The 25,882-nt window shown below is 51.2% G+C and overlaps 1 protein-coding gene across 10 annotated transcripts in view; it reads right to left on the reverse strand.

The window, feature by feature from the left end:
- Positions 1–9,444: 9,444 nt before the first annotated feature.
- Positions 9,445–25,882, reverse strand: part of BCAS3 (BCAS3 microtubule associated cell migration factor) — a 357,486-nt gene continuing 341,048 nt past the window's right edge. For 5 of the 10 annotated variants that reach the window (XR_010825687.1, XM_066979597.1, XM_066979596.1 and 2 more), the window contains 2 exons: positions 25,370–25,435; positions 9,445–10,358 (listed from right to left, as the gene is read on the reverse strand). Coding sequence is in view for 9 of the 10 variants with exons in the window: in XM_066979597.1 (XP_066835698.1) it covers positions 10,210–10,358; positions 25,370–25,435 (215 nt within the window). In the remaining variant the exon portion in view is untranslated. The remainder of the gene's footprint in view (positions 10,359–25,369; positions 25,436–25,882) is intronic. The other 5 variants (XM_066979600.1, XM_066979604.1, XM_066979599.1 and 2 more) reach the window with 1 other exon arrangement.

Below are 25,882 nucleotides of genomic sequence, written 5' to 3' on the forward strand. Positions count from 1 at the left end.
GGGGAGACGCAGACACAAACGCCGCTGAAGTTTATCCAGAGTTTGAACCACTTATAAACACATTTCCCAGCCCGCTTGTCAGGGCGGGCGGCGAGTGACCCCGGCCCGGCCGGGCGGCCCACGGTGGGCTGGGGGTGGGGGGCGCATCCTCCGCGGCCCCCCCGCCCTCGTTACCTCCGCGCTGCTGTGAGCCGAGCCCCGCCGCTCGTTTGATTTTATTTTTTAATTGCGGAGCTCCCTCCCTGCGAGGGGGCGGCGTGACCCCCGCCCGGCCCCGCACCCCGGGGCTGCCCGGCTCCCCCCGTCGGGGCTGCCCGGCTCCCCCCGTCGAGGCCCGGCGCCTCGCCCGCCCCGATCCCGTTCCCTTGTAGGGTGACGGGCCGGGCCCGCGGGGGGGGGGGGTCCCCGCGGCGTGAAACCCGAGCTGGCACCGCGGGGGGCGGGCGGCAGCGCGGACGGGGCGGGCGGGGTGGTGGTGTGTTGGGGGGGATCATGCAAATCCCTCTGTTTAAAAAACTTCCATTTGAGAAAGTGTGTCACATCCCGGCGCGGGCGCGTAATCCCCGGGCTAATGGCATTACCGCCGCCTCATCGCCGTAATGGGATGGGGCCGGGGGCGAGCGGCGGCCAGATCCGAGCCCCCCCCCCCCCCCCGCCACGCGTGACGGCGGCTCGGCCCCGACGGGGCGCGCTCCGGTCCCAGGGCGGCGCGGAGCCCCGGAGCCCCGAGGGGCGGCGTCGCCGTTCGGGGGTGCCGGGGCCCCGGTTTTCAGCCGGGTTTCCCGAGAGAAACCGGTCCCGGGAGGGGGGGGCCGGAGGAGGCAGCGCGGCGCTGCGTGGCCGGTTCATCTCTTAAATAAAAGAGATTAGCGAACGACGTTATTTGATCAAATAATGCTGTTACAGCTCCCGCCCCCTTCCTTTGCGGGATTAAAAGTGAGGATTTGGGACCGTTGAGCAGTCTGACCTGGATGGCGGCGGGCACAGCGGGGAGGGAGCCAGCAAGCCCCCCGACAGCCGCGGCTCGCCCACGTCGGGGCCCTGCGCTGGGCCCTGTGCTGGCCCTCCGACGGCGCGGCCCGGACCGGGGGGGACACGGCCCCGAGCACCAAGCAGCGATTTGCAAAGGGGGCAGAGCAAGAGCAGCTCCGGGGGCTGCTGCCAACAGAAAAAGGGGGCCCCGAGGGAGGGGGGGGTCCCCGGCTGGATCCTGCCCCAGGTTTCTCCCCCCCCAGTTCCTGCTCTTCTGGAGCGGGGGGTGCCGGCCCCGCAGGGAGAAGCCCCAGCCCCGACGGGGGTCACACTCCCAGCTGGCCCCATCCCCTTGCCGGGGTTGCTGTGTGGGGCGAGGAGTTCGGCAAAATTTACGGCATCAAAGGCAGGGCAAGGTGAATGCTGCTGGGCGTGCAGGGCTAAGCAGGGCCGGCGTCCCGGGCTTCAGACGGGAGTTGGGAATGTATCTGAAATCAAATCTGCACCGGGAGCTGACGCTGCTGCTCTCCTGTCACATGAGATTTTTTTTTTTTGTTTTTCTAGTTTTGACTTTTAGGATTGCAGAATTCAGTGTCTCGTGTTTGTAGGAGAGTGCAATTCTCTGCTGAGAAAATAAAGGCAGCCAAAATAAATAATGTGCTGGCCATGGCCAGGAATAAAGCTCTCTCAGTGCTCGCTGCACCTGTCCCTTTCACTGGTGTTCAATCACAGACACATCTGACACAGACCCAGCCCCGCATGGAAACCATCTCTCATCGTTTTTATTCACATTTCCTCAAAAAAGCAGCACTGCCCTGGGCCGCTCCGTCAGGGACACGGCGGCAGTGCAACACCCTGTGCCGAGGTGCTCCGCAGATTTTAATCTGGGCGCTGCCCAGATTTTAATTTTAAAACAAGCCTGCACATTGAAACAGCCGAGCCACCCCTCCTGTCTCCCACCCCCAGCTTTTTCCCCCTTCTCTGTAGGTGCTGGGGTGTCGAGGGGCTGTCCCGCACCCTGCGGGGGGCTTGGTAGGGGCACGCGGTGAGCCCCAGGCCCGGCTCCTCTCCCAGCTCCTCGCCCACGTGCGCCGTGCGGCGCCGGCAGCCTGCTCTCCAGACGTGTTTTCCAAGGATACCTAAACGGAGGCAGCCCCAAATAACAAGTAAATAACCGCCCCGACGCCGGGCTGCCGGCACAAAGCAGGCAATTGCCCTTCGCGCAGGTCACTAATCTCTTGACACACGGGCTTTGAGACCTGGGCCACGGGGAGGGAAGCTGAAAGGGAAGAAAAGATAGTGGACACAATGGCGGGGCCGCCGGCCGGCTAATAACCCCTCTCCCAGCTCTGTCTGGGTACACTCGGCGCTACGCAGGGATCAAGTCATCTCCACAGAAAAACCCCACTCCTGTGCTGCAAGGGGGCCGGGGCCGCCCCCGCCCGGCGCGCCCTGAGCATCCCCGCGCAGGGCTCGAGACACTGCAGGTATTAATAGCCCCCATTTTGTAGCCGGCGGTAATTCCCTCCTGTGTTTTCCCCTCCACGCTGAAAACAAACCCTTCACTTGATCCGTTTGTCCTCTCCAGTTGCCATCTGTCTTCCATCCTTCAAATCTCACCTTAAAAACAGTGCCTCTTGAGCAAATCCTCCCCGCCGGCCCCGCGCGCCGTCTCGCCCGGCGCAGGCCTGACACTACAAGCGCTCATTGAAGTGAAGGGGATTTGAGAGCGTGCAGGACACGGCGGGATTAAGGCCACGGATTGCACTCCCTGGCCACAGGCTGCTGCCAGTCACCCCCTGCCCGGTGCCCCCCACCCAGTGCCCCCCTGCCCGGCTCCTTCTCCTTTGGACCCGGGCATCACCGGCCCTGCGAGGGCAGAGCACCTGAGCCACCGTCCCCAAAACCTGCACAAAGCACAGCAGCAGAGGCCACCTCCCTGGCCCCAGGGGATGTTTCCGTTCGCACGCACGGGGCCGGCTGCTGCCCACCACCCACCCACCGGCAGCGGGGCAGCGTCTGCGGGGCGGCCAGGCCAGGCCGGTGACTCACAGACATCAAAGGGCAGCGCAGGCACTAACGAAGTCGGTGAGCGGATGAGAGCGGACAGTGCCTGCGCAGATGTTCGTCAACAGCTTTTCTCAATTACGAAGCGCAGCAGAATTTACCCGAAAGCACGCGGAGGAAAACAAGCGCTGCGCAGTGTCCTGGCCCTGCCTTGCACCCCCAGGGGCCCAGACCAAGCAGCGCATCCGCAGCTCCCCATCCCCATTTCAGCACTGGCACTGCGTTACCCCACGTAGCCTCGCTGCGGACATCACTTGCTCCCATCAAAATCTTGGTCTTCCTTAAAAAAATACACCTCGTGAGGCTTTATGGGTGTAGGTGGAAGCTCGGGCATGTCCCGGTCTGATCCAAACCTTTGGAGCCAGTGAGATCTCTACTGAAAAAAAAAAAAATAAATCCCACATGATTTCACTGCATGACCTACGGCAGGGCTGGTGCCTGGCGATGTTTGGCTGGGACAGGCAAGGGCAGCCCTGATCCTGCACGGCTCCCACAAACACCACGACTCCCTGTCAGAAACATTTACGCAGGAACCTCGTGGTTCTGACAGCCCCACGGGTGGGACGTCTCACCGCTGCCACACGGCTCCTGGACTTGCCCCTTCCGACAGCGAGGGGAGCAAACCTCGATGCCCCCTGAGAGGTGGCAGCCAGACGGGCGCCCTGGGGCTGGAGGAGAGGCAGGGGAGCCCCCGGCCTCCTCCCCGTGCCCTGCTGCTCCCTCCATGGCCGTGGGGACGTGGGGACACGGCAAAAGGCAGGGAGGGGACGCCGAGGGTCGGCCTGGAGCTGCAGGTGCTGCCTCTGGTTTTCTGCTTGAACGGAGCTGCTGGGCCGAGCACGGCCTGTAACCTTCAGCCCGTGGCGAGCCCTTGCCAAAGTCCTCTCCCGAATGAACGCGCTCAGCCAGCACCCCCAGCACTGCCCGGTGCGGCGCTTTGCAGGGCTGGGTGACACGTTGCAGGTGCGGGGACACACCACGGGCGTCTCCATCCCCGATACTGGAGCAAAAGCACGAGCCCTGTGTCCCCCATCCCGCTTATCGTGGCACGGGGCCGCACACGCCGGCACTTCTCACCTCCCCAGATAAGGGCTGCAGCAGCAGCGGCGGCCGCGTGCGGGCAGGGGGGAGCGGGAGCGGTGCTCGGCTGGCACCGGGACACGGCTGGCACCGGCCTTTTATTACGGTCCTATAATAATATTGTAAATACTCACTGGGAAGTAATTACATCCTATAAAAGAAGCAGCAGCCTGTGGTTTGAGCCAGGACCGGCTCATGACACTCATTTTAAAAAGACGTTTCATGTCTTGTTTATAGATTAGATTTTAACCTGACAACCTTTTAACATTGTATTAAATTAGAAATTAACTTCGTATGACTGCTCACCGTATAATTGACCTACTGATAGGCTGAGTGCTAGGGAATATTTAAGATACCTTTCAGACAGTGAAGTTCCCAAGAAAATTCAGAGCCTTCCCCTTGATCTAGACCAGGGCTTTGCTATTAATTAGTATTTATGGTCAGGTGGCGGGGCCGGGCGTGGAGGGAGGGCTGGGGGCAGCTGTGGCCCCACTGTGCTGTGCCCAGCCCAGGGAGGCGTTGGGAGGAGGACGAGGGGATGGGGACAGGGACGGGGATGGCTGGCTGATGACACCCATGTCGGTGACCTACCTGCAACCTGCACAGGGCTGTCTGTGCTTTGCTGTAATTTCCTGCAGCAGAAATTCCAGCAACAAAGGCAAAAATTCAGCTAGGAGCTCACCGACAGATGCACAGGTTCAGATGACATCTGAGTCCAGCAGGGGACAGGGTGGCCATTGGTGGGACAAGCACCAGCGCACAGGCACAGCGTGATGGGATGCCCGGCTCCTAAAGGATCCTGCCCCTTGCCCAGGCCTCGTCTTCCCTGAGTGACAGAAACAACCAATATCCCAGACCCAAACTCCCCAGAATTTGTGAAAACTGGAACCAGACCCAGTACCACGGTCGGAGGCCTGGGTCTCCTGGTGCCCCAACACCGCGTGGGACGGGCGGACACCGGCCCTGCCACCGTCACGCTGCGGCCCTGCGGCTCGTGACTCGCCTCCCCGTTACAACGCGCCCTTTGCTTTCAGCAGGGTAAAGGCATTTCTGGTAATTGAAACCTGCTCTGGAAACGTGCGCGAGGAGAGAGCCCTAAGCAGGAACACAAGCAGCGCTATCGGCCAAAGGAGGTTTTACTCCTGTCGGGCCAGGAGATGAGGACGCCTCGGTACGAGCCTCGGTTTACACTTGTGTTCAATTAACGTTAAGGAACAGCATGAGATTAAATTGACCCTGTGCTGTTTTATAAAAGGCTTAGGACGTGTTTACAAACAGCTCTGCATAAAACCTGGCCACCAGCAAGGGCCCCGCGGCCCTGTACTCGCACGCACACACGCACGCACGCGGCGCTCGCTGCGCTGCACCCCCTGGGCACGGGGCAGCCCCATGGGACGGGTGGGCAGCATGGGGCCAGGCAGAGGCCGAGCCACCCCCACCTCCACCTGCAGCTCTGCCCTTTGCCCCCGCAGCCCGATTCAGCGGACCCGTGCCCGGTTCGTGCAGTCGGCAGCGTTTTCTGGCAGAGCTGGGCGGGCGTCCCCCTGGCCCCCGCGCTGGCAGCGCCGCAGGAATGCAACACCTCGGCTTCCTAATTCCTCCGGCTGCGGGGACGCTGCTGCCAGCCAGCACGCGGAAGGGCAAAAGCCAGGGGAAGCCCAGCCTGGGCCAGGCAGCCCAAGGGCTGTGCCAGACCGCGTCCAGAGGCACAGCCTTCATGCAGGGACACGCGACGGCCGCTGTGAAGCCCCCTGTGTCCTGCTGGGTCTGTCCTCACCGGAGCTGGCCGTGCAGAAGAGGAGCAGCAAGCGCCGAGAGGGGCTGGTGCAGTTGCAGGGACAGAGGCTCTGCTGCTGCAGACACATGCTCGTCCTGGTGCCTTTTTCATCTGTGAGGCAGGCCAAGCAGTGGATTCAATTATTTTTTCCTAGCACATAAGCCACTAATCACTTACTGCGTTAAAGAAAAAGCCTCATCTCCACAACTTTAGTTCCCATTTTGTCCAATTTAAACTCAAATTTAAAAAAAGCTTCATTTTCTTTCTTTCTTTTTTTTTTTTTTTTTGCAATCACAAAGACGCGATCTTAGCTCCATTGACTCGCTAATTGTAAGCATTCAAATGGCCGGGTTTAAAGTTACACTTAGCAGCTGTGAAACATTAGGGTGAAGTGATTACAACCTACTGGAGGATACCGAACATTTTTACAATATCTCAGGAGCATAAGGGAAAGACAACAGGAAATGGCGCAAACTTTCCTACCCTGCACAGTAACAAGCCAAAGCAAAGAAGCGAGAAAAGAAATGCAGAGACGCAGCGCGGACACAGCTTGGATCCTCAAAAAAAAAAAAAAACAACAACAAAAATACCCTAATGAAGCCCCATGAAAGCACCACACGTTTATCCCCATACTTGGGGAGGGCGGGGAGGTTTCACAGCTGCTCCAAGCAGCAAAATCCTCCTGCAGGCTCCCTGCCCTGCCCCGGCTGCCTCCCAGCGCTGGCCTTCGCGCGGCCTCGTTGCCAGCGAGATTTGGGCAGGGTCTGAGGCAGAGGAGGGGACACAGTGTGGGGACGGAGGGGACATGGTGTGGGTCTCTGCTCCCACACGCAGGGCAGAAGCACCTGGAAGCTCCCGACCCCTCTGGTCCTCGACTGAGCCCCAACTCCAAGCAGCGGCGTTTGGAGAACCTCCGACTTCCCACTTGTTTCCAAGCGGCCAAACATTCCCCTGAACTGAAGCGCGCTACATGCATGTGTTTATTACAGAAACCAGGGTAGAATAAGAAAGCAATATTTCATGTTAATTCATGAAATCTGAACTCAACTTTTAATAGAAGAGCTCCACTTTATGCACAGAGTGATATACAGTCCGCCCCGCTTTAAATGAGACGTTTTGCCTTTTGAACTCAGCAGGAGGCCGCTGCTTACTACTACTGGAAACAGTTTAAAACCCTGCGAGTCCCGTATGTCTTTTGGGCTCTTTTCGAGACAGTGTTTTATATCATGGCACAGCATTCTTGCTGCGCTGCCTGTGACGGCCTGCCAGCTGCGCCCTTTGAAACTTCGGCATTTCAGAAGCTCACCTGGATTATTTCCCCCACAACGCGAGACACTCGGCCGAAACCCTGCGAGGGCCACGAGCCTCTTGCGGCGTTTTGCTCCGACTGGGCTTTGGAGCGGGTCCAGGGGGGTTGAAAACCTGGTTAAATCGGAGTTGGGGGCAAACCTCCCTCAGGCCACAGCTTTCCCCATCCCCGGCTGCTCCTGGGTGCTGCCCGGGGGCCCCAATCCCACTCCCAGGAGCCAAACCCCGAGGGTGCAGCAAGGCCCTGGCTCCCAGGCCCCACACAGCTCCCAGACAAGGCCCTGGTGCCCGGGGGCGTGCAGGGCAGGTGTCAGGCCCAGGAAGCTCTTGGTGCCAGCTCAAGGGGGCTTTGAGTGGCTGCCCGAGCCTGGCACACGAGCTGGGGCAGCGTCAGGCCCACACGTGTGTGTCCAGCACTGCGAACACCTTGGGAACGTCGAATCGGAGCCTACAGAGTTATTGTTGCAACACACTTGGCTTTCACTGGCTCACCGAAGAGCTGGAACTCGGTTATTCTGCTGGGTCATCTGTGAAAGTATCAAATTAAAGTTAAATTAGCCACCTCACTGCAGTGCTCTGCCTTTTTTTTTTTTTTGTCTCTCACTTTTTTTTTTTTTCCTTAAGCTCAAGGATTTCTTAACAATTTGGCTACAGGGCTATCGACAGCGGGGAATTTAGGACATTCTTTTCAATGAACCAGACTGAAAATATTTTGGTACAGCCCCAGTTTGTAGGGTTCCCCCCCCCTCCCCTTTAAACAAAACATCCTGATTCAAAGGAGCTTCTTGCAGACTGGGAATTTCCACATGGCCATATTGCAGCACTTATAAAAAGTGATTTAATGCCTGCCAACAACAAATACATTTCCAATGACACCACTCCACATTATGCGCTATCCTACTTTGTGTGTTCACAAAGAACCCGCGACCAAGCTGTTCGAGGCAGCAGCGAGAGGAAGAACAGCAGTCGCCTGCCTTTAGAAGTTCTCCATCCCTTACGGCTGCTCTTTGGAAAGGCTGAAAGGAAACAAGAATCACGGTGACAACACAATCCCTTCTGTATGTGTTAATCTGGATTTTGTTTGAACTTTTGGAGCTGACCTTGGCTTGAACTGTGTTAAAAACCCTAACTGGTGTGGACTGACTTGACCCTGTGGTTCCATTTGTTCACAATGCCAGCCCTACCCTAACGCACTTACTTCAATCCATTATTTTACAGACATAAAAGAAACATAGCATTACAGCGGAGCCTGCGAGCACAGATATAGCCAGTGGGCTGGAGCTGCAAGTTCTTATGGGCAAACTCTCCTCTGATTTCATCCCAAGGAAGTTTTTTGCTTGAGAAAGGCCTGACTGAAAACCAAGCAAGAAGCTGAAATTATTGCTGCAGACTCTCAGTTTTTATTAGTGGTTTGCAAGCCTGAAGAGAGAGAGAAAAAAAAGCTTGAGATCTGAGGCATGGCATTACAGTTAAAAAAATAAAAAGAAATCAAGCCCAAGACTGAATTTGATATTTGGTGTTTGGGGACGGAGTAGGAAGAGGGTGGTCAGTCCTGCACCAGTCAGTGTGGCTGGTGTAAGCTTCAAGAGTGCAAAAAGATTTGTGGGTTTAGATAGTTTCCTCTCATTTCCATGACTCAAACGGCTTCTATTAAAAACAAGCAGTGGGAAGGAAATTTCATAAGCTGACAGTCCCACCTCACTTTCTGCTTCCCAACACAAGTTGGCCGAGATGTAGAAATTCATGTGGTTACTATGTGCGAGCCCGTCACTGCCTCGGCGAGAGCTGTGCAGCTCCAGCGGTGCGCGCTCAGCATGGTGTTACGGGTGCAGGATGTTGCAGGGTTCTCAAAAGCCTCTTACGCATGAACCTGCAGTACAGCAAACATAGGCGGGCGTCTCTGCTGCCAGAGCGCCCGGTCCTTGGCTCATGGGAAGCAGCAGGACAAGCAGGCAGTGTAATAGGCACAGCTTGGGCACCTACATACGCATGTGGGTGCTGATTTCCAGAGGTGCAGAGCCATGGTGCAAGGAACACCATTCAAATCTTTCACTGTAAAAAACTGTTTACATTTGAGGAGTTCTTACACACAGGGATGCAAAACCAAGCTAGACTGGCTGAATAGCATCCACTGATGGCTTTAATTAAATCCCTCGGTTAGTAAATATGCACATAGTGTTTGGTCCAGGAACATCTACGGAACACAGGGGTAGACCAGTAATGCTCCACGAACACTGACATTTAAGTAGTTTCTTGTTTAACTTAGATTTATTCAATGACACATGCATTTCTGGACAGATATCTGAGTTCCAGCGAACAACTTTTATAACCAAGTATGAGAAATCCGTGACTGCAGTTAGTCAATTAAGTACGTTTCTAAAATACATGACTAGAGTAAAACTGGAGCAATAGAGAGAATTCTTCCGAAGAACAAAAAGAAACATTTCCATTTGTAATACTCCTGGCATTGATGAATCTAGAGGGGAAGGAGGGCAGCAAGGAGACGCAACAAGGAAGGAATAACATGATCAACCCTGTCCACAGAAAGTCCTTGAATTTCCACTCTCTCCAGTTCATTCGGTAATGCTCGGCACTTTTGCAGGCGGCTGGAGCTCCTGGCTGGCGCTTGCACCACACGTTACCGAGATTCCTTTTGTCTCTGAGCACAAAAAAGCAGAGAACGGTTGTGAAACCATATGCTTGACCGAAAGTGGCTTAGAAAGATTTCTTCTCAGCCAAACTCCTCCTGAACACAGCGAAAAAAAGAAGCCGCAGAGCTATCGGGATTGAAGACAGAGTCTCTTCATATTGCACAGGAAAACAAAGTCAAGACTTTGTGAGTACGTTCCAGGAAGGTTTACGCGGAAGAGTCGTCAATATTTATCAGGGTAACGAGAACCATCCAGCACAGCAGCTAACTGGCGGGTGACAGACACATCAAGATTGTTTAGGCAGAGAGACAGCTTGTTACCCTGTCTTGATCTCTCCTTGTATGTTTGACTAATTTACGGGAATCCTGTGGGGAAAAGGCTGAGAGGCTGGTTTTCGTTAGTCGGGAGGGGTGATCTGTAACCATCAAAATTGCGTGGAATACTTCCGCTGGTGGAACCGGAGCTGTTACTGAGCGTCTCTATGCTTCCCTCTCGCTGAAGCTCTGAAATGGGAAGAGAGAAGAGGCCCTGGTTAGTGTTTCAGATAAAAGAACCCAGAGTGCCATTAGACGGCCGCTTTATTGACAAATCTGTTTATTGTATCCCTGCTCTAGCGCTGCATTTGCTTGTCATCCATCTTTTCTGGGGCGATTTGACGAATCGCTCCGGAGGCATCCCAGCTCCTGGTCCCACGTCTCTGCTGGGCTTGTGTTTCAGCCCAGCGGCAGCAGGCCGCAGGCGTTCAGCGCTGCCCGGCACTGCAAGCCCTTCGCTGGGGGTGAGGCCAACGACTGGGGACTTGCCAGGGTTCAGGACTGGGGATGCTCACGGCTGAACTGAGCAGGGTGCAAAGGGTACGGAGGCAGATGAGGAAACATCCTTCCTCTACAGCAGCGCTGCCGGGATGGAGGAAGGGAGAGGAGCAGCACCAGTTACTGGCGGTGTGTACCAGCGGTGCGTAGCCACGGCAGATCACAGCAGGGACTTTCTACAACCCCTTATGCTGCATAAGCAGACATAAATAACTCTGCTTTTGTGAGGCAAAGAGAAAATATCCCCTTTCCTATGTGCCTGGGCTGCGTCCCAGAGGAAAAGAGAACGCCTCATGTGGCTCTCCCTCTCCTGGTCACACACATCGAACCATCTCCTCCCCTCGCTGACCTCCCAAAGCCTTTCTTGCTACCTAATCTCGAGGCACTAGGATTTTTGTGTGTGTAGAGCACCGTCTGGACCCGTGGCCTCTCTGTGAGCCACTTGAACCCAACAGTTGAGTCAGTGGCAGCGTGCAGCACCACCGCTGGGCAGCGTCACCCTGCCCAGCACTCAGCGGCGGCATGCAGTGGTGAGATTAGGCAGAGCCGCGGGGACACGACAGGAATCCTCTCCTGGACACGCGGTGACAGCCTACGAGAAATATTCCCTCGAGTTGCAACGTGCGGCCCTAAGTGTGACTTCCCGGCCCTGCGCCTGTGCGGCCTGCGCTCGGGGAAGGGACACGGGGCGAGCAGTTTGGACAAATTCCTCTGCAGACACTTGCTGCAGTAGGACCCCAAGACAAGGACGTATCCATGCACGGCAAAAGCAGAAAGCCAGTTCTTCACCAAAACAACAAGCATCCCTTTCCAGGGTCCCCGCAGTGCCACCCAACTCCCACGTGCCACCCAGGCACCGGAGGGTACTGGCCACGTGAGCTCACACCTCGCGAGCGAGGGCTGGGAGAGGCAATCCCCGATCGCAGAGGTAACTTGCAGAGGAGATAATCTGCCCAGGATACATAAAAACAAATCTGCAGGAAATCGGTCACCCTATAAGCAGCACTGATAATGACCTCAGCTGGATTAATCACCATTTCTTGCCAGTATTTGGTTAAGGAATGTACGTGCATAAACCTCTTCATTTTCCTCACATCCTCACTCTCCCATGAGTTCAGGAAGTAAAAACAGTAATTTAAATCAGAAATGAGTGGCGTATCCCACACTAATACTGCGCTTATCCTGTCTGATTTGGTGCTTTTATCTCCCCTGCACACAGCTGGCTTTGGTTAAACGTCTCACGTCAGAGCCTGCGCTCGCCGGGCAGCCATCAGCAGCGCACCGGAGCACGCTCCGGCCCCGATCAGACACTGTTAGGGCTGCCGAGCTCCTCCCGAGGCTCCTCTGCTCCCTCACCCTGGCCCTTTTTAAGCTATAATTGATTTTCAGGCACATGTTGTGTTTTCAGTAACCGTAACAAAAGGTGGAAGGGGGGAAAAGTGCGAGGGCACGTTCCTGTGCTCTGTCCCACCCCGAGCATCAGCGTGGCCTTCCCGCCCGGCCATGGGATGGGTTTGGGGGGATTCAGCCTGGCAGTGCTGATTCCTAGGGGCTGCAGCATTTCTGTGGTTAGCAGCACTCATCACCTCAGTGGCGGACTGCCAGGGGGTGGCACTGCAGAGGCTGATGCCAGGCAGGGAAAAAGCACAGACAAAAAGTGCAGGAGGCACAGCGATGGGCGCAGGGCCTTGTTGGGGAGGCCGCGGGCTCCGCTTGCTGCCATCAGGCACTAAAACCTTTTAATTAGTAATGGAAAAAGGCAAAACAGAGGTTAAAGAAGATGCAAAGGCTCAGGAGGAGCTGGAGGGGAAGCTTTCCAGCCCCAGAGCCTGCTCTATGTTTAGAGGGGACCAGGTAAAAAATGGGGGAGCTCCTGTGCCCAAACTGCCATCCTGACACCATGACAGCCGGCGCACGTGCTGCCCTGGACAAACATGTCCGAGCGCTCCCAAACCGCTCCGTGCTGCGCCCAGGCTCGCTCTGGAACCAATTAGGCGGCCACGCAGAAGAGCCGTGTATTTCGATACCTAAGGAGCCGCTGTAAAACTCCTGACACTGCTGTGCGGGGGAAATTGGGCTCTCGTGCACGGCCGGGTCACGCCGCGGCACCTGGGCCACGTGAGACGTGCAATTAGACATGACATGGTCACCAGGGACGCCCTGCCCTGCAAACATGACCCCCAGTGCACCTTCCTGCATTCCCCCAAATTAGCCCATTTTTTCCAGCTGTTTCATTAATAAAAAATACCGTTGAAAAAAAAATAAAAGCCCAGTGCAAAGCAGAATCTTGCCCTCGGACCTGCCGGCAGAGCAGGGCAGGGCAGAGCGAGCTGTGCAGGGACGTCGATGCCGTGCCTGCTGGGTGCTCATCGGGCTGTTGGGTATCGGAAGGAGCAGATCCCCACCTCCGAGCAGCCCTGAAGGAGCAGCTGAGCCCTGCGGACTGGACATGCGTGGCTGGAAGGAGACGGAATAGTTCCCAGAGCCAACCAAGACATGCCACATAAGCGGTCGGTCCTATGCGTTGGCAAAATGCTGGCTGAGAAGCAAGGAAAACGAGAACTGGGACCCAGCTGCTGCAGGACGTGGGTGTGGAGCAGCGCTGGCCGCGAGGCTCTGGGCTCCGCACCGCTCGGGCACAGCGGGGCAAAGCTTCCCGGCGGGAGATGCCGCTCACTTCGGCGGAGCTCTGCCGGGGACGGACTTGGCCCCAGCATGTCTGAGGGTTATTGTGTCTGCGTTCCCCCATGCACACACTGTCGAGATGCATTAACTTCCTTAAATGTACCAGTAAAACAACCGCTTCTGATGCACTTTAATGAACTTGTACAGTAGCCAACAAATTGTGCATCATATAAAACCCATTCTGCCTTATAGACTCTCTGGCTATTTTGTAATAACTGCAATTTGCTTCTGCTGAAGCAAGATAACCAGAGTTGAGAAGTCAGGCTTTGCAGAAACCTAAATATTTGATTTGGGGGGGGAGTGGGTGGGAGAAGGAAGAAAGGGGCCTCTGGGAGCTATTTATGGGGTCAAAATAACATGAGACCTGCTCTTCTCCTAGCATTTCCACCATCAAGGAAATGAAATACTGTGAGAAGACCAGCACTTGCATTATTTTGGCCCCATAAATGGCTCCCCGAGGCATTCGAAAGCCCGTGAAAAACAAACACAAATACAAATAAATGCTAATACTGGAAACGTAAATACTAAAACCTGCCCCCGTCCCTAGAGGAAACTACTCACAAAGTTCTGACTGACCAAAAAAAAAAAAAAAAAAAGAAGAAAACAGGAAAAAAGATGAAGGAGCAGCAACATCTGCTGAAGCCATGAGGAGCAAGTCACTTCAGGGGAGCCGGCAGCGGCCCCGACCCGCTTCTGACGCTAAGAGTCAGGGGCACCGCTGGCATCACCCAGGGTGCCAGAAGCATCAGGACTTGCAGGGCACAGGCTCTTTGAAGGCAGCAGCACCTACAGCCCTCCCTGCCGTGCACATCGGCCCCTCGGCACCGGCACAGCACCGCTGCTGCTCGGGGCAGCGGCAAGCTGAAGGTGCGGCAGCGCACCTGCTGCCACCAGGCCGGGCCTACCTTCGCTCTGCCGGCCAGGAGGCCGCGGCCTGCCTTCAGTGCCTGTGCTGTGGGACAAACTGGAAAGGGTTGTTAAAAATCACACACACAAGAAATGTTTATTTCTGTTAATACTCCTGATCACCACACTTGTAGCACCAAAGCCTCTCTCTGCCTGCCTAGGGCCCAGTGGTGGGTAGGAGCAGCGCCTCGGGGCTCCGAGGGACGCAGCGGGGCAGGCCGAGCATCCCGTCCCGTGGGGGCTGCTGTCTGTCCACTTCCAGAAAGCTCCAGGAACTGTCAAAGGACTTCATCAAATCTAGAAAGGTATAAAGTCCTGCCAAGCTTAAATGTGAAACCATTTTATATGGCACATTAATTCAATGCCTGAAGAAAATCTATATAGCCCTCTTTTGCCCGGAACACTCATAAATTATGCTGCCTTTCTTATTTGTGCTCTCGCTGTAGTGGTCCACTTGAAGCCATGGTATCTCCTTTATGTCTACTCAAAAATCTCCTCTCCAGTGCATTATTTCTTCTAATGGTTTTTCCTTTCTCTCTGTTTGCCCTTCCCTACACCGGGCTGTTAAGTACAGTTTCAAAATATCCTCAAAACTCATTTGCTGGCGGAGCTGACCCTTTCCTCTACCTACCGAGCGCTGCACAAGCCCCGGCACAGCCCGGCGGAGCCGCAGCCGGGATAAATGATACAATGACAGCAGCCTGATGTGTCAGGGCAGCGGGGAAGCGGCAGCAACTCTGAATACAAGAATTATTCTTCATCATCTCAAACTGTCACAACACATTACCCTCAAAGCCGCAGCTCGCTGAAGGAGTGACCCTGGACTGAATGGGAGAGTGCTCGGGGAAAGAACTAATTGTAGCCTCTTTTCACACGTCAGTCACTTTTCACAGCACCAAGCCTTTCAAGCTCAACTAATGTCAAGTTCCCTTTTCCTTTCTCTGTGCTGAGTATTTCTGATTTTTAAGGATGGCATTTTTAAAGGAACAAGGTCTCTGGCAAGGGAGGAGGCTGGGCAGGGGAGGGAAGGAAGCGTCAGAGTGAGCACGCATCCCAAAGTCTAGCAGACGCCTCACGACTCGTTAGGAATTACACAATTAACAAGTAGGAATGCAGGAAGCGGGGTAATGGCCAGCAGGGCTCGCATCTCCTTGATTTCGTCGCTGTCATTCACCACAATTGTTCCAGGGAAGTTTTGGGGCTCCCCCATGAGCCGGGGCTGGTGGGCAGCAGCTTCCCCGGCCCCTCTGCCTCTCCCCAGCCACATTCCGAAGCACCAGCTCCAAGGCCAAAGGCAGAGCTGTGTTGTACAATCAAAGATAGTTTCTGTCCTTCTTTCAGAGAGGACTCCCTGCAGACACGCTTCCCGAAACGACAGCCCACTCCACACTCCCAGACGAAGGCACGGGCCCTTCACGCCTCCTTCTCTTTATCCGAGACTGTAAAATACTTTGCAGCAAGGACTATTTTTTTACCCTTATATTTGCACAATGCCTATCACCGGGGGCTTGCAGAGCTGACTGGGGCTCCTGAGTGTTACTTATTAACTGTAATGAATAATAATTATGTAGCTTCTGCCATCTGGATTCCCATTCAAAAGGATCCTATATAAAGCGAACACTAAAAGGCAATTTATATTAACACAATGGAAGTCTTGAGGATCTCTTAAACTGTTTGTAATTTACACAACGCTCCCCAGTGAATGGATTAGTTAAACATTTTTATTTTACTGATTGCTACTGAGCGGAGCGGGACGTGCTCCCGCAGCGGAGCTCTCACTGGCCCCAGCCCCGTGGCTCCGTTCCCCTGCACGCTGACACGCACTGCCACACGTATGCTCTCCATCTCTCTGTGTTTAGACAACAACCCAAACTCAGCTGGACATTTTTGGCTCTAGGACTGCATGAACGTTTACTACGAACACCACCAGTCCCCACTAGAGTCAGTGCTGCCACCCGGGACATGCGTGGCACAGCCCAAGGCAGAAAAGGTCTCAAAAACCGATGCGAAGTTGTGTAACGAATTTCTGGTACACAGAAATACCTCTCCTAACACCAGGGCTCTAAAATTGCATTGCTGATAGTGCAACTGTAGGTTTTTCTCGGTTATCCCCTTTCCTACGACCCACGATTTTGTGAAGAAGGGAGCTCTGAGGGTAACACAGCTTGGCAGCCCTCAACAGCTGCATGGAGGCAAGGACCCAGATGCTGGCTCCGGCCCCAGTTCCGCACTGGGGCCTGCACCCACCTGCAGACTTGGGTGTGCTGATAATAAAATCATTTTGAAACGCAAGCACTGAATACTAATTTTTCTAATAAAAGTTCTTAATTTTTCTAGCTCCTTTTAATTTGATATAGCTGAAAATAAATTTCTGGGCAAATACATTTTTACAGTGCTCCTTTCCAAATTTCAAAGTCTTCATACATTACTGTAATGTTTAAAAATGAGTACAATTATTGTAACATTTAAAAGTCCATTAAATCTGCTCTCTGCCCCAAGCCCTGTGCTCAGCTCTCCCCACGTTTGGGTTTGGGCAGCTGGCAGGGGCAGCTGCAGGGACCAATTCCCTGCAATGCTTTGTGGGGCTGTGACAGACCTGCTCCAAAGATCTATTTTTTTTTTCCTAAGCTCAGAGATTTTTAACTCCATTCAAAAGAGGAAACGTAACACTATGGCATTTGAACACTGAAAATCAATCCCCATATTAAAAGCACTTCATCCTGCTGCATCTTTCAAAATGTTGAGACACCACACAAGCACCCACATTAAATTTTCAAAGTAAAGAAGACTTGCAAACACTGCCTGTACAACTCCTCTGAAATCAGAATTCAGTGGCCTATGTAAAATATTAGTTACAGTCAAACTATCTTACAATAACTCCAAAGCTGAATCCACATAGAATTCGTTAATGCGATGCACTTGGAAATGAAACCTGGCAACTTGGAAAAAAGGTGGCAGGATCTACCAAGGAGATGAGGAGGTACAGAAGGCAGGCTAGAGCCAGGGGATTGAAGACTGAGCCTTCTGAACATCAGAGCCCTTCAGAGACTGAAAATTTCATTTCTAGTGCCTTATTTCAATGCTAAGATGCCAAACGTCTAACACTTACAAAATTGGGAGGACATGTGAACTTACATAAATGACTAGATTTACTTCAAGCACGAAGAGATTGTTGAGATACAGACAAAACATTTTCATGCATGAACTTCTAAAGAATTTTGTCTCCCGAAAAATAAAAAAGCTTGTTTCTCATTTAAAAAGAGAAACCGAAAAGATCCGCACAACTTGGTTCCATGCAGCATGAGACCCAAGACTCTGGCGTCTTGCCAGGCTTGACTCTGAACATTTTATGGAAGGTTAAAAGTGCACTAGATAAAGGACTAGCATTTAGAGAGACAATATTCTTCATGATAGGCACTTTCACAATGACTGCAATGCTTTTAAAAAATAATCTCAAGTTTCCTAGAGCTGTATATTTTTGCAAAGAGGTTTAGGATGTTTTCCTACATAAATGGCACTTCAGAAGGATGAGTTGCCGATTTCAGACAGTATGTGAAATTTCAAGAACTGGAACAGTCGAATGGTTACACAGAAAGCAGATTTCTGTAGCCCATACACATCATGCAAACCTACAACTCCGTATGCATGATTTCCAGTAGAATTTTAAAATGAATATGCAGATATGGTTGCTTTTGTTAAAGGCATTCTCTCCTACCCCATCTTGAAAGTTTTACTGTGTTGCTAGCATAAATCCTATAATGTACCTTAAATGTAATGCATGCTTTGCTGTGCAAGGCAGTGTGTATACAAATTTTTAATGTATTTAGGCAGAATTATCTCGTCTCTTCAGTTACGCAAGCAGCACATCTGTGTATATCAGACCAAAAGCATTTGCAGAGAAAACACTGTATTAAAATTCCTGGGTTTGGGCTCTCATTCTCAGGGTTACGGGAGTGCCTCAGCTTGCTCAACAGTGACCCCTCTGTCAGCCTCTGACTCCACAAAGAACAGAAATTAAGTGCAATCTGTGTGTTCATGACACCTACCAGCTCCGTAACGTGTGCTCCACTTTGTGTCCTACGCTGCCCAGAGGCTTCTGGTCTTGCTCAGAAGTTCTGGAGGAGATATCCCTATTCCTGAAACCACCACGTCTACCCAAAGCAGGTCTAGACCCAAAATGTGCGCCTTGGCATGCCCTTTCCCATCAGCTCCACCGGACCCGGAGCCACCCATTGCCTTGGGGAGCAGGTCCTGGCCCAAAGGCTGCCGCAGCGAAGCCACCAAGCATGGGGAGCGCTACCTTTGGCCTCCTCCTCTCTTGCACCCAACCCAAGAATTGTAGCAAAAAAGCTGGGTATGGAAAAGCTGCCTGAACACCAACAGAACAAATGTGGTGGTGACCTCACGGTCTGGGCAGCGTTTCACTGATACGCTGAACAGGGGATCTGAGGCACGCGGAAACCTCAAGACTGCAGCAAGTTCCTTTCATGTCTAAGACCTATTTTTTCCTCTCTTGTGATGTTGCCTTGGTTATTGGACCTCCTTAAAAATCCTGGTTTAGGAAGACAAGACAACCTGGGAGGAGGACTACTTCTGAGCTGAGTGGGCCTATGTGTGCATCTTGCATGTGTGTGGGGAGGATTGTGTGCTTCTGACAAAAATGTATTGCTGAGTTCATTTTGAAAGTATAATATTACAAAGCAAAGTAATTCTGGCACAACTTCTAGTACATCTGACACAAAGTGGCCTCTCTGGCCAGCGAGGAAAGCTACCGAGAGACTCTGAGCTGTCTTCCTGGTGCAGATTGATGCTGAGGAGGAAGCTAGAACGGACTGGAATTTGGGTTTGATTCAAAGGAAAAGTTGAAAGTTTGGGGGGAGCAGATGCTCAGCTGGTCCAAATCAGAGAATTTTCGCTGAAGTGCACGCAGCCACACAAAATGAAGTCACCCGGGTTCAGCCCTGTGTGCTCATCTAAATGCTTCAAGGCTCTTGAATCTGAAAAGCTCAGGTGGAAATCTATCGAGCAGAGGTTTCCTCCTTTCATCTCCGCTGAGCTAGTTTTAGTGTCATTGAGAAACTCCAAACACACCCCAGTAATTCCAGTTCCAAACTGAACTTATTTGGCCTATTTAGTCAGTTATTTCAAAGATGATGTTGACATCGCTGCTTCGAGCAGACCCATTTTCTAAACACAGACCTGATTTTCTGAAGCACTCAGAGCTTGCCGTAGTTCTCTCGCAATCAAGTCTGTACCTGGACTGGGTGTTAACTGGGCCTGGAAAACAACAGGCCCACCTCGGGGGCTCGCTCGCTTGCGGGATTGGTTAAGGCTCTGAATACACTCTTATTTATATAGCTCCAAATTCTGGTGTTAGACATAAATATGAAAGAGCCTTGATAAAAGTGACATCTGAAGCTTAATTTGGCCTTTTGTTGAGGGAGTTGTTTGGCACAGCAGTTTGCATTCGTTCCCATGGAACCAGAAGGCAGTTGAAAAAAGTAACCGGGACTTTTTCCCTTTTAAAAATCTGTATTTTAAAACTGTTCCAAGTATTGATTCTAAGTCGCTTTGCCTTTTTAGTCACACTGTTACAAGCACTGTCAAATGCGTGAATGAGCTGCAGCCTACGGACAAGCACGTAGCAGAGGATAACTCTTGTGTGAAATCTCAGAGACCTAATGGCAAACCAAGGCATTCCTCTAGCCACATCCCACATGAAAGGCAATTTAAATCATCTCAAGCTGTTCAGATTCTGCCTTGCACTTGGGCATCTGTTGGAAAAGGTAATACCACTACCTGCTCTTCATGTTGTGTTCCTTCGCATAGTTTTCACTCATTTCGATGGGTGACCAGCCACGTTTCCAAAAGGTGAACTAAACAAGTGACAAGATTGGCAAAATATAATCCAAATACATATTTTTTAAAGGTGCTGATAAAACCAACCCTGACTGAAAGCAAAAAAGCATGATTTCAGGTTAGGGACCTGTCCCTGTACAGCACATCCATCCACTGTTGCCTCCGTGGCTGCAGATAAAGGGAGGAAGGCTGCCAGGTTAATTGTGATTATTGCTGCCAAACCTCATTTCCACTGACAGCCTGTCCTCAGTGAGGGAGCACCCAGTGGGAGTAGCTGCTCAGCGAGGCAGGAGATAACCCCCATGGGAAAGCCGTGCCCTGGCTTAGGAGAAAGTCAGAAGAGTCTCAAGGAGGGGAGCTGCACGCACACTGCATGGGACTGCTTCTGGTCCCCCAGCACGGGGCTATCTGCATCTGGTTGGGAAACCACCACTGTTCTCATCCTGCTCACCTGTATCAGGGTGTTCCCATCCCTGGCCACCCGTGCTCCTCACTCTGTGCTGCGCCAGCGAGCCCAAGCTGAGGGACCGGGGCTGGTCCTGGCTGCTGCCTCCGCCAGCACCTTCCTGCCCGTGGCCTTCCCAGAAAGACATCTTTGGAAACAGTCAGAGAAGTGATACTGACCCTTTGTCTTTCACAACACCATCGGCTTTTGATGTAAACACAGAGTTCATGTGTTGGGTAGATACTAAGAAAGTCACTGACCAAGGAAATAACAAATAAATACCAAAAAAAAAAAAAAAAAGGATGGTATTTTAGCTGTGGGGATGCTCTTGGAAAATGGGATAAAATGTCTCTCACGGAAAAAGGCAGTAAACAGTTTACATCCTGGAAACAGCCATTCTGCAGAGTGGGTGGCTTCGTGGCGCATCAGGCCGTGGTTGCCACCAGCCAGCGTTAGGCACTTACCACTTTGGTATTTTTTCAGAACAGCAAATGGTTGCTTGAAAAGTTCATCCACTTACCACCTATTCCTGTCTGCATGGAAAACTAATTCCTTCATCATCGCTGGGATGCGGGACAGACCGCATTCAAAGCTGCTCCCTGCCCATGATGGGAAATGCCTGGGAGAAATCTCAGAGACTCTTGCTAATGTCTGAGAAACACGAAGCGAAGACTAAAAGCCAGCTAGCAACAAAAGCACAACCACCTTGCCTGAAGTGGCAGGAATGAAACACAGAATATAAACACCAGAAGTAGGGAAAAGGCTATTTACATTTTTTAGAAGTTTTAATCTTTTTCTAAAGTAGCTCACGCATTACCAGGGCTGCAATTACCAATGATGTAATTCAAGAGGGCACCAGCAGAAACAGAGAAAAGCAGCCAGCCTACTATCTTTTTCCCTCCACTTTGTGCCTCAACATCTTCTTTGTGAAAGAACACCTAACTTTTTATATAGCACCATTTTTTTCCCAAACCAATATGCTTTTGGAGGGTTCTTTCTAAAATTAGTTGCATGAAACTCTGCAGGAGTCCTAAACACATTCCACTTCTGCCGGGCAGTGGCACCGATGGTTTCTCCATTTGCAAAATGCTTCCAACTGATTTGCAATTTTTCTTGCTATTAGTATTTTTTGTGTGTGTGTCAGACATAAAATATTTAGCAATAACAAACAGAGTAGGATGAAAACTGCCGCAGCTTGAGAAGTGAGCTCAGGATATGATTCCTCCTCACCGGATGCCTGGAAGATGTCACTGAAATTCTCTCTCTCTCAGTGCAACCCGTGTGGAGCCAATATGAACTCCCAGCAAAGTGCTTAAAAACCCATTATTTATAATAACTGTTAAATGATGAGACATTGTTTACCCAGATCGCAAGATAAATTCTCACTTACAGAATGCTTGCCTGACCGTCCTGAACGTCATCTGGTTTTTATTTAAATGCAAAATGTAATTAGGCTCCCAATAACACAGCAGAAGAATTCAATAAGATAGGGCTTTTCACTTACAGTTTAATATTAACATTTTCCCATAAATGTTAATGAATAAAAGTCTACTGTTTTATATATTATCCATGGTGGGGAGACAGCAGGCTAAGAATGGAAGGGAAGATAATATTTCCATACCACAAATTACAATACCTTCCTCAAGGAGAGCTAAGCATTCCCAGCATTGCCATGGACTGGCCCCAGCACCGCTTGCCCCTGGGTGCAGTCACCAAACCTGGCCCCACGAGACGTGCCCCGGAAAGTGGCAGCACTGGTATGAAAGGTGCTTCCCCAGCAAAAATCCCCCCACAACCTTTTCTTTTCACCTCTTCCTCGCTGCCTCTCCCTGCTTCCCGCATTCTGTCTGCCCATCTCCACCAGACAAGCATCAGATAGCCAACAACGTAGCTGTTAAGCAAGGATACGGCCCCAAACCCTGATATCCCTAGACTCCAACGTGGATGGCAAGGCTAGATTATCACAAAAATCAGGTTACCGTTTGTCTGATATTCTGTTAGAGAAATGCAGGGGGGGTGACAAGAGGCGATGGCAGGACTGCAGACTGCAGTACGATGACAGGAAATGATAGGGCATCCGAACGGATGGAAGCAGGCCTTCAAAGTTGCGGAGGTGGCACTTCAGGGGCCCATCGAAGGACTTCTGCCTCCTGAAGCCAAGCACGAGGAGCAGATCCAGGGCCTCTGCGGCTGAGAGGACTAAAAGCCGCAGGGCCGAAGGGCTGGCTCAGGCTGGAACATTTTAATTGCTTCAGCTTTTGACCTGCCATTTATTGCTGGGAATTTTGCTGTGTTAATGTGTGTTTTGCTGTTTGGTGACTCATACTTCATTGTATCTCTCTAATAAGAAGTGTTCATTTAACAGCTCAACTACTTAACAATTTATTGCATAAATGGGTTTCCATTCTCCAGCCTCCTCTCCTGTCTCCCCTGATGAGGGCAATGCATAGTTTATGAGAGCTTTGCAATGACTCTGGCCATCTTCCCTTCAAAATCAAGGGAACAGGAGATGCCCTCGGCATCAGCGCGATGTTAATGCTCAACACTGGCAGGAAGGGGAGTCGGCAGATCGGCCGCATGTCGTTTTAAGATAACGAAAGGCTCAAACCTTCAAAGAGTTAATGCCAGACGCGTGGCAGATCTGCACTATATAGCAACAGAAAGGGGAGCAGAGTTAGGCTAACCATCCTGGACAGCGGGACCCTGGCTGGGGTCAGGCAGCCCGCCTGGCGCACACCTCCCAGCGCGCAGCGTGCCCCGCGTCGCGACCCCGTCTGTGGCTCATCTGCAACTTGAGGTCACGGGAGTAGCATGTACAGTGACTTCAGGTCGCTTTGGCATCCCCAGCGCTCAGATGACAAAACTGAAGCAGACACTGAGGGGCACAAAGGCAGCAGCTGAGCTGAGCGGAGACATGCACCTTCCCCTGGCTAGGCTTTAGGACCAAGCGCCAGCCAGTGCTGCACAAACTAAAATAATTCCCGTAAAAATCAGTGAAATACCCCCAGCCTCGCTCTGAAAGGTTCTCTGGGGCTGCAGGGTTTGGGAGGACAGAGAGGAACTGCCTCATCTTTATTCTGCCATCACGTCAGCAGCTGCAACAAGTTTGGGCTCACAAAACAGCTGTAAAAATACCAGTCCTGTTTCAAATGGTAGGAGATGAGGGCTCTTACTAAGAAATATATGCTTGCCATAAGCTGTATGCTACATAAAAATACCATGTGAAGACTCCAAAAGGAATAACGAGGTAATTATAGAAATTAGAGATGGAAAAATCCTATACGGCTGTTTCGCCGCCTGCACCCTGCTCAGTGCAGGATTACTCAGTGTGGGACATGCCTCAGAACTCTGGCTTTTAAAGGGAACATTTAATAAACATTGAGAAATGTTTCTAAATATTTAGAAAACTCAAACCAACGGACTTCCACGCCAAGCTGTACAAACAGAAAATCAACTTAGAAAACTGTTAAAAATCAACAGCTTTTGCATGCACCAAAATACATTTCTCTAAATAGCAAGCATCACCTCATGTGTGTGATATTGCAAACAGTGCTGTTAGGATGCTGAGCCCTTTGCAGAATCAGGCCTAAATGAATACCTACCGTGGCTGTCCTCTTGTTCCTGTTGAAATCAATAGCAGAAGCCTCTGTGATGCAAAAAGCCTAATGCTTTACAAGGTACTCAGCAAAACAATCAAATGCGAGCAAAACCAAGCTAGACAGAAGGGAGCTTCACATTTTCCTGTGAAATGCTGGAGTATTGCAGTAGGAAAATTAATTTGCTTAATCATTAGGAAGAAAAACCGCAAACCAAACCAAACCAAAACCCAACATAATAACAAATCTCTAAGGAGAAGGGGAATTGTTTCTCTGTTAACTACGTGGAGACAAAGCACTGGAAGAAAAATGTCCAGTTCCAATAATGTCGTAACCTGATTATAGCCTGCACAGAAGAGCTAAAACACTTGCAGAACAATGAGTAAGAAATTAAGTTTTAAATTGAGTGCTGGCCCTATCTTGTGTCGTTTCTTTATATTCTAGTAGAAAGGACACTGCTGAGCTCATTTCATATACAGCAGCCTGAGATGCCTGGATGCAGACATCATTTAGTCATCTCATATATGTTTCTCCCCATTTCTTTCTCCAGGAGGAATGACAAATCTAGAAATGTGACTGCACTTTGTTTTATTATGATATTGATTTTTCTGCAAAGGGAAAGTGCATTTATCCCCCAGGTCTGTGTGCTGGCAAGAAAGGGTTAACAAAATGTTTATCACAAAGCTGGCTTCAGAGTTGAAAGTAATGTGATCAGTAATGAATTTTGTGTTACATTAGGTTGTATAAATGGACAGACAAGCGCAGACAACAAGTGGCCAGGAGTCGGGGCTAATCTAATGATGTAAAAATAGAGACAGCACCAATTATACTTGGGGCCAGCTCAGAGCTCCTGCAGGGACTGCAAATGAATAGGTACAAATCAAATTACTGACTAATAGACGCACTACAAGAGAGGGCAGTCAATGCTAAATACATTAGGGCCTTGTGACCTCTCTGCTCTGAACAGCAGAATCCTAAATTTGACTTAAAAAAAAAATCAAAGAAACTCTTGTTCATTTAAGGGGAGAAATAGAACAATGTTATTTGTGAAATGATTTGAAACACTTGGATATTTTTTGAGTTTTGTTCCTCTACAACCACGTTATGTGTGTAACCCTTTGAAAACTGACAGAGGGTTTGCTTTCAAAACAAGGAGAAACACTCTTTGTGCAAAAGTTAAGACCTGAGAACAATACAGTTATGTTACATACCAAAACATTTCAAAGCCATGTGCCTCTTTGTGGTGATGTTTTTTACTGCTACTTCACCGGCTGTTTCTGTATCAAAAATAAAATATTTCTTAAAAAGTGTCTTGATTTAATAAGAAGAAAGAGAAAAGGAATCTCCCCACACCACAATTGATAGTAAGTAAATGCAGTTGACCAACTTGTTATCAAATGGTAGAAAGTCAGAATTGTCTCTTAGTATCAGTACGCCCTTTAGAAACATCAGCAGGCTTTTTCTATGAACAGCAGTGAACCTAAATCCACACCAGAGACATTTGTGGTAACAGCATTCATCCCCCCTCCCCCTTAAGCAATGTCTGACCTGGAAGAAATTCCACTGAAAGCCCCAGCCGGTTGTTGGGTTCTGAGGGAAAGGCCCGCTTGGCGCGGCTGGCTGCCCCAGCCCAGGCTGAGAAGTGGAAAACGGTCCAGGTCTGGAGACCTGACAAACAGTTTGGGAATTAAAATGCACTTGGTGGGTCTGGCAGGCTGCTGGAT

The sequence above is a fragment of the Anser cygnoides genome, chromosome 18 (genome assembly GCF_040182565.1).
Source record: "Anser cygnoides isolate HZ-2024a breed goose chromosome 18, Taihu_goose_T2T_genome, whole genome shotgun sequence".
In the NCBI taxonomy this organism is placed as follows: Eukaryota; Metazoa; Chordata; class Aves; order Anseriformes; family Anatidae; genus Anser; species Anser cygnoides.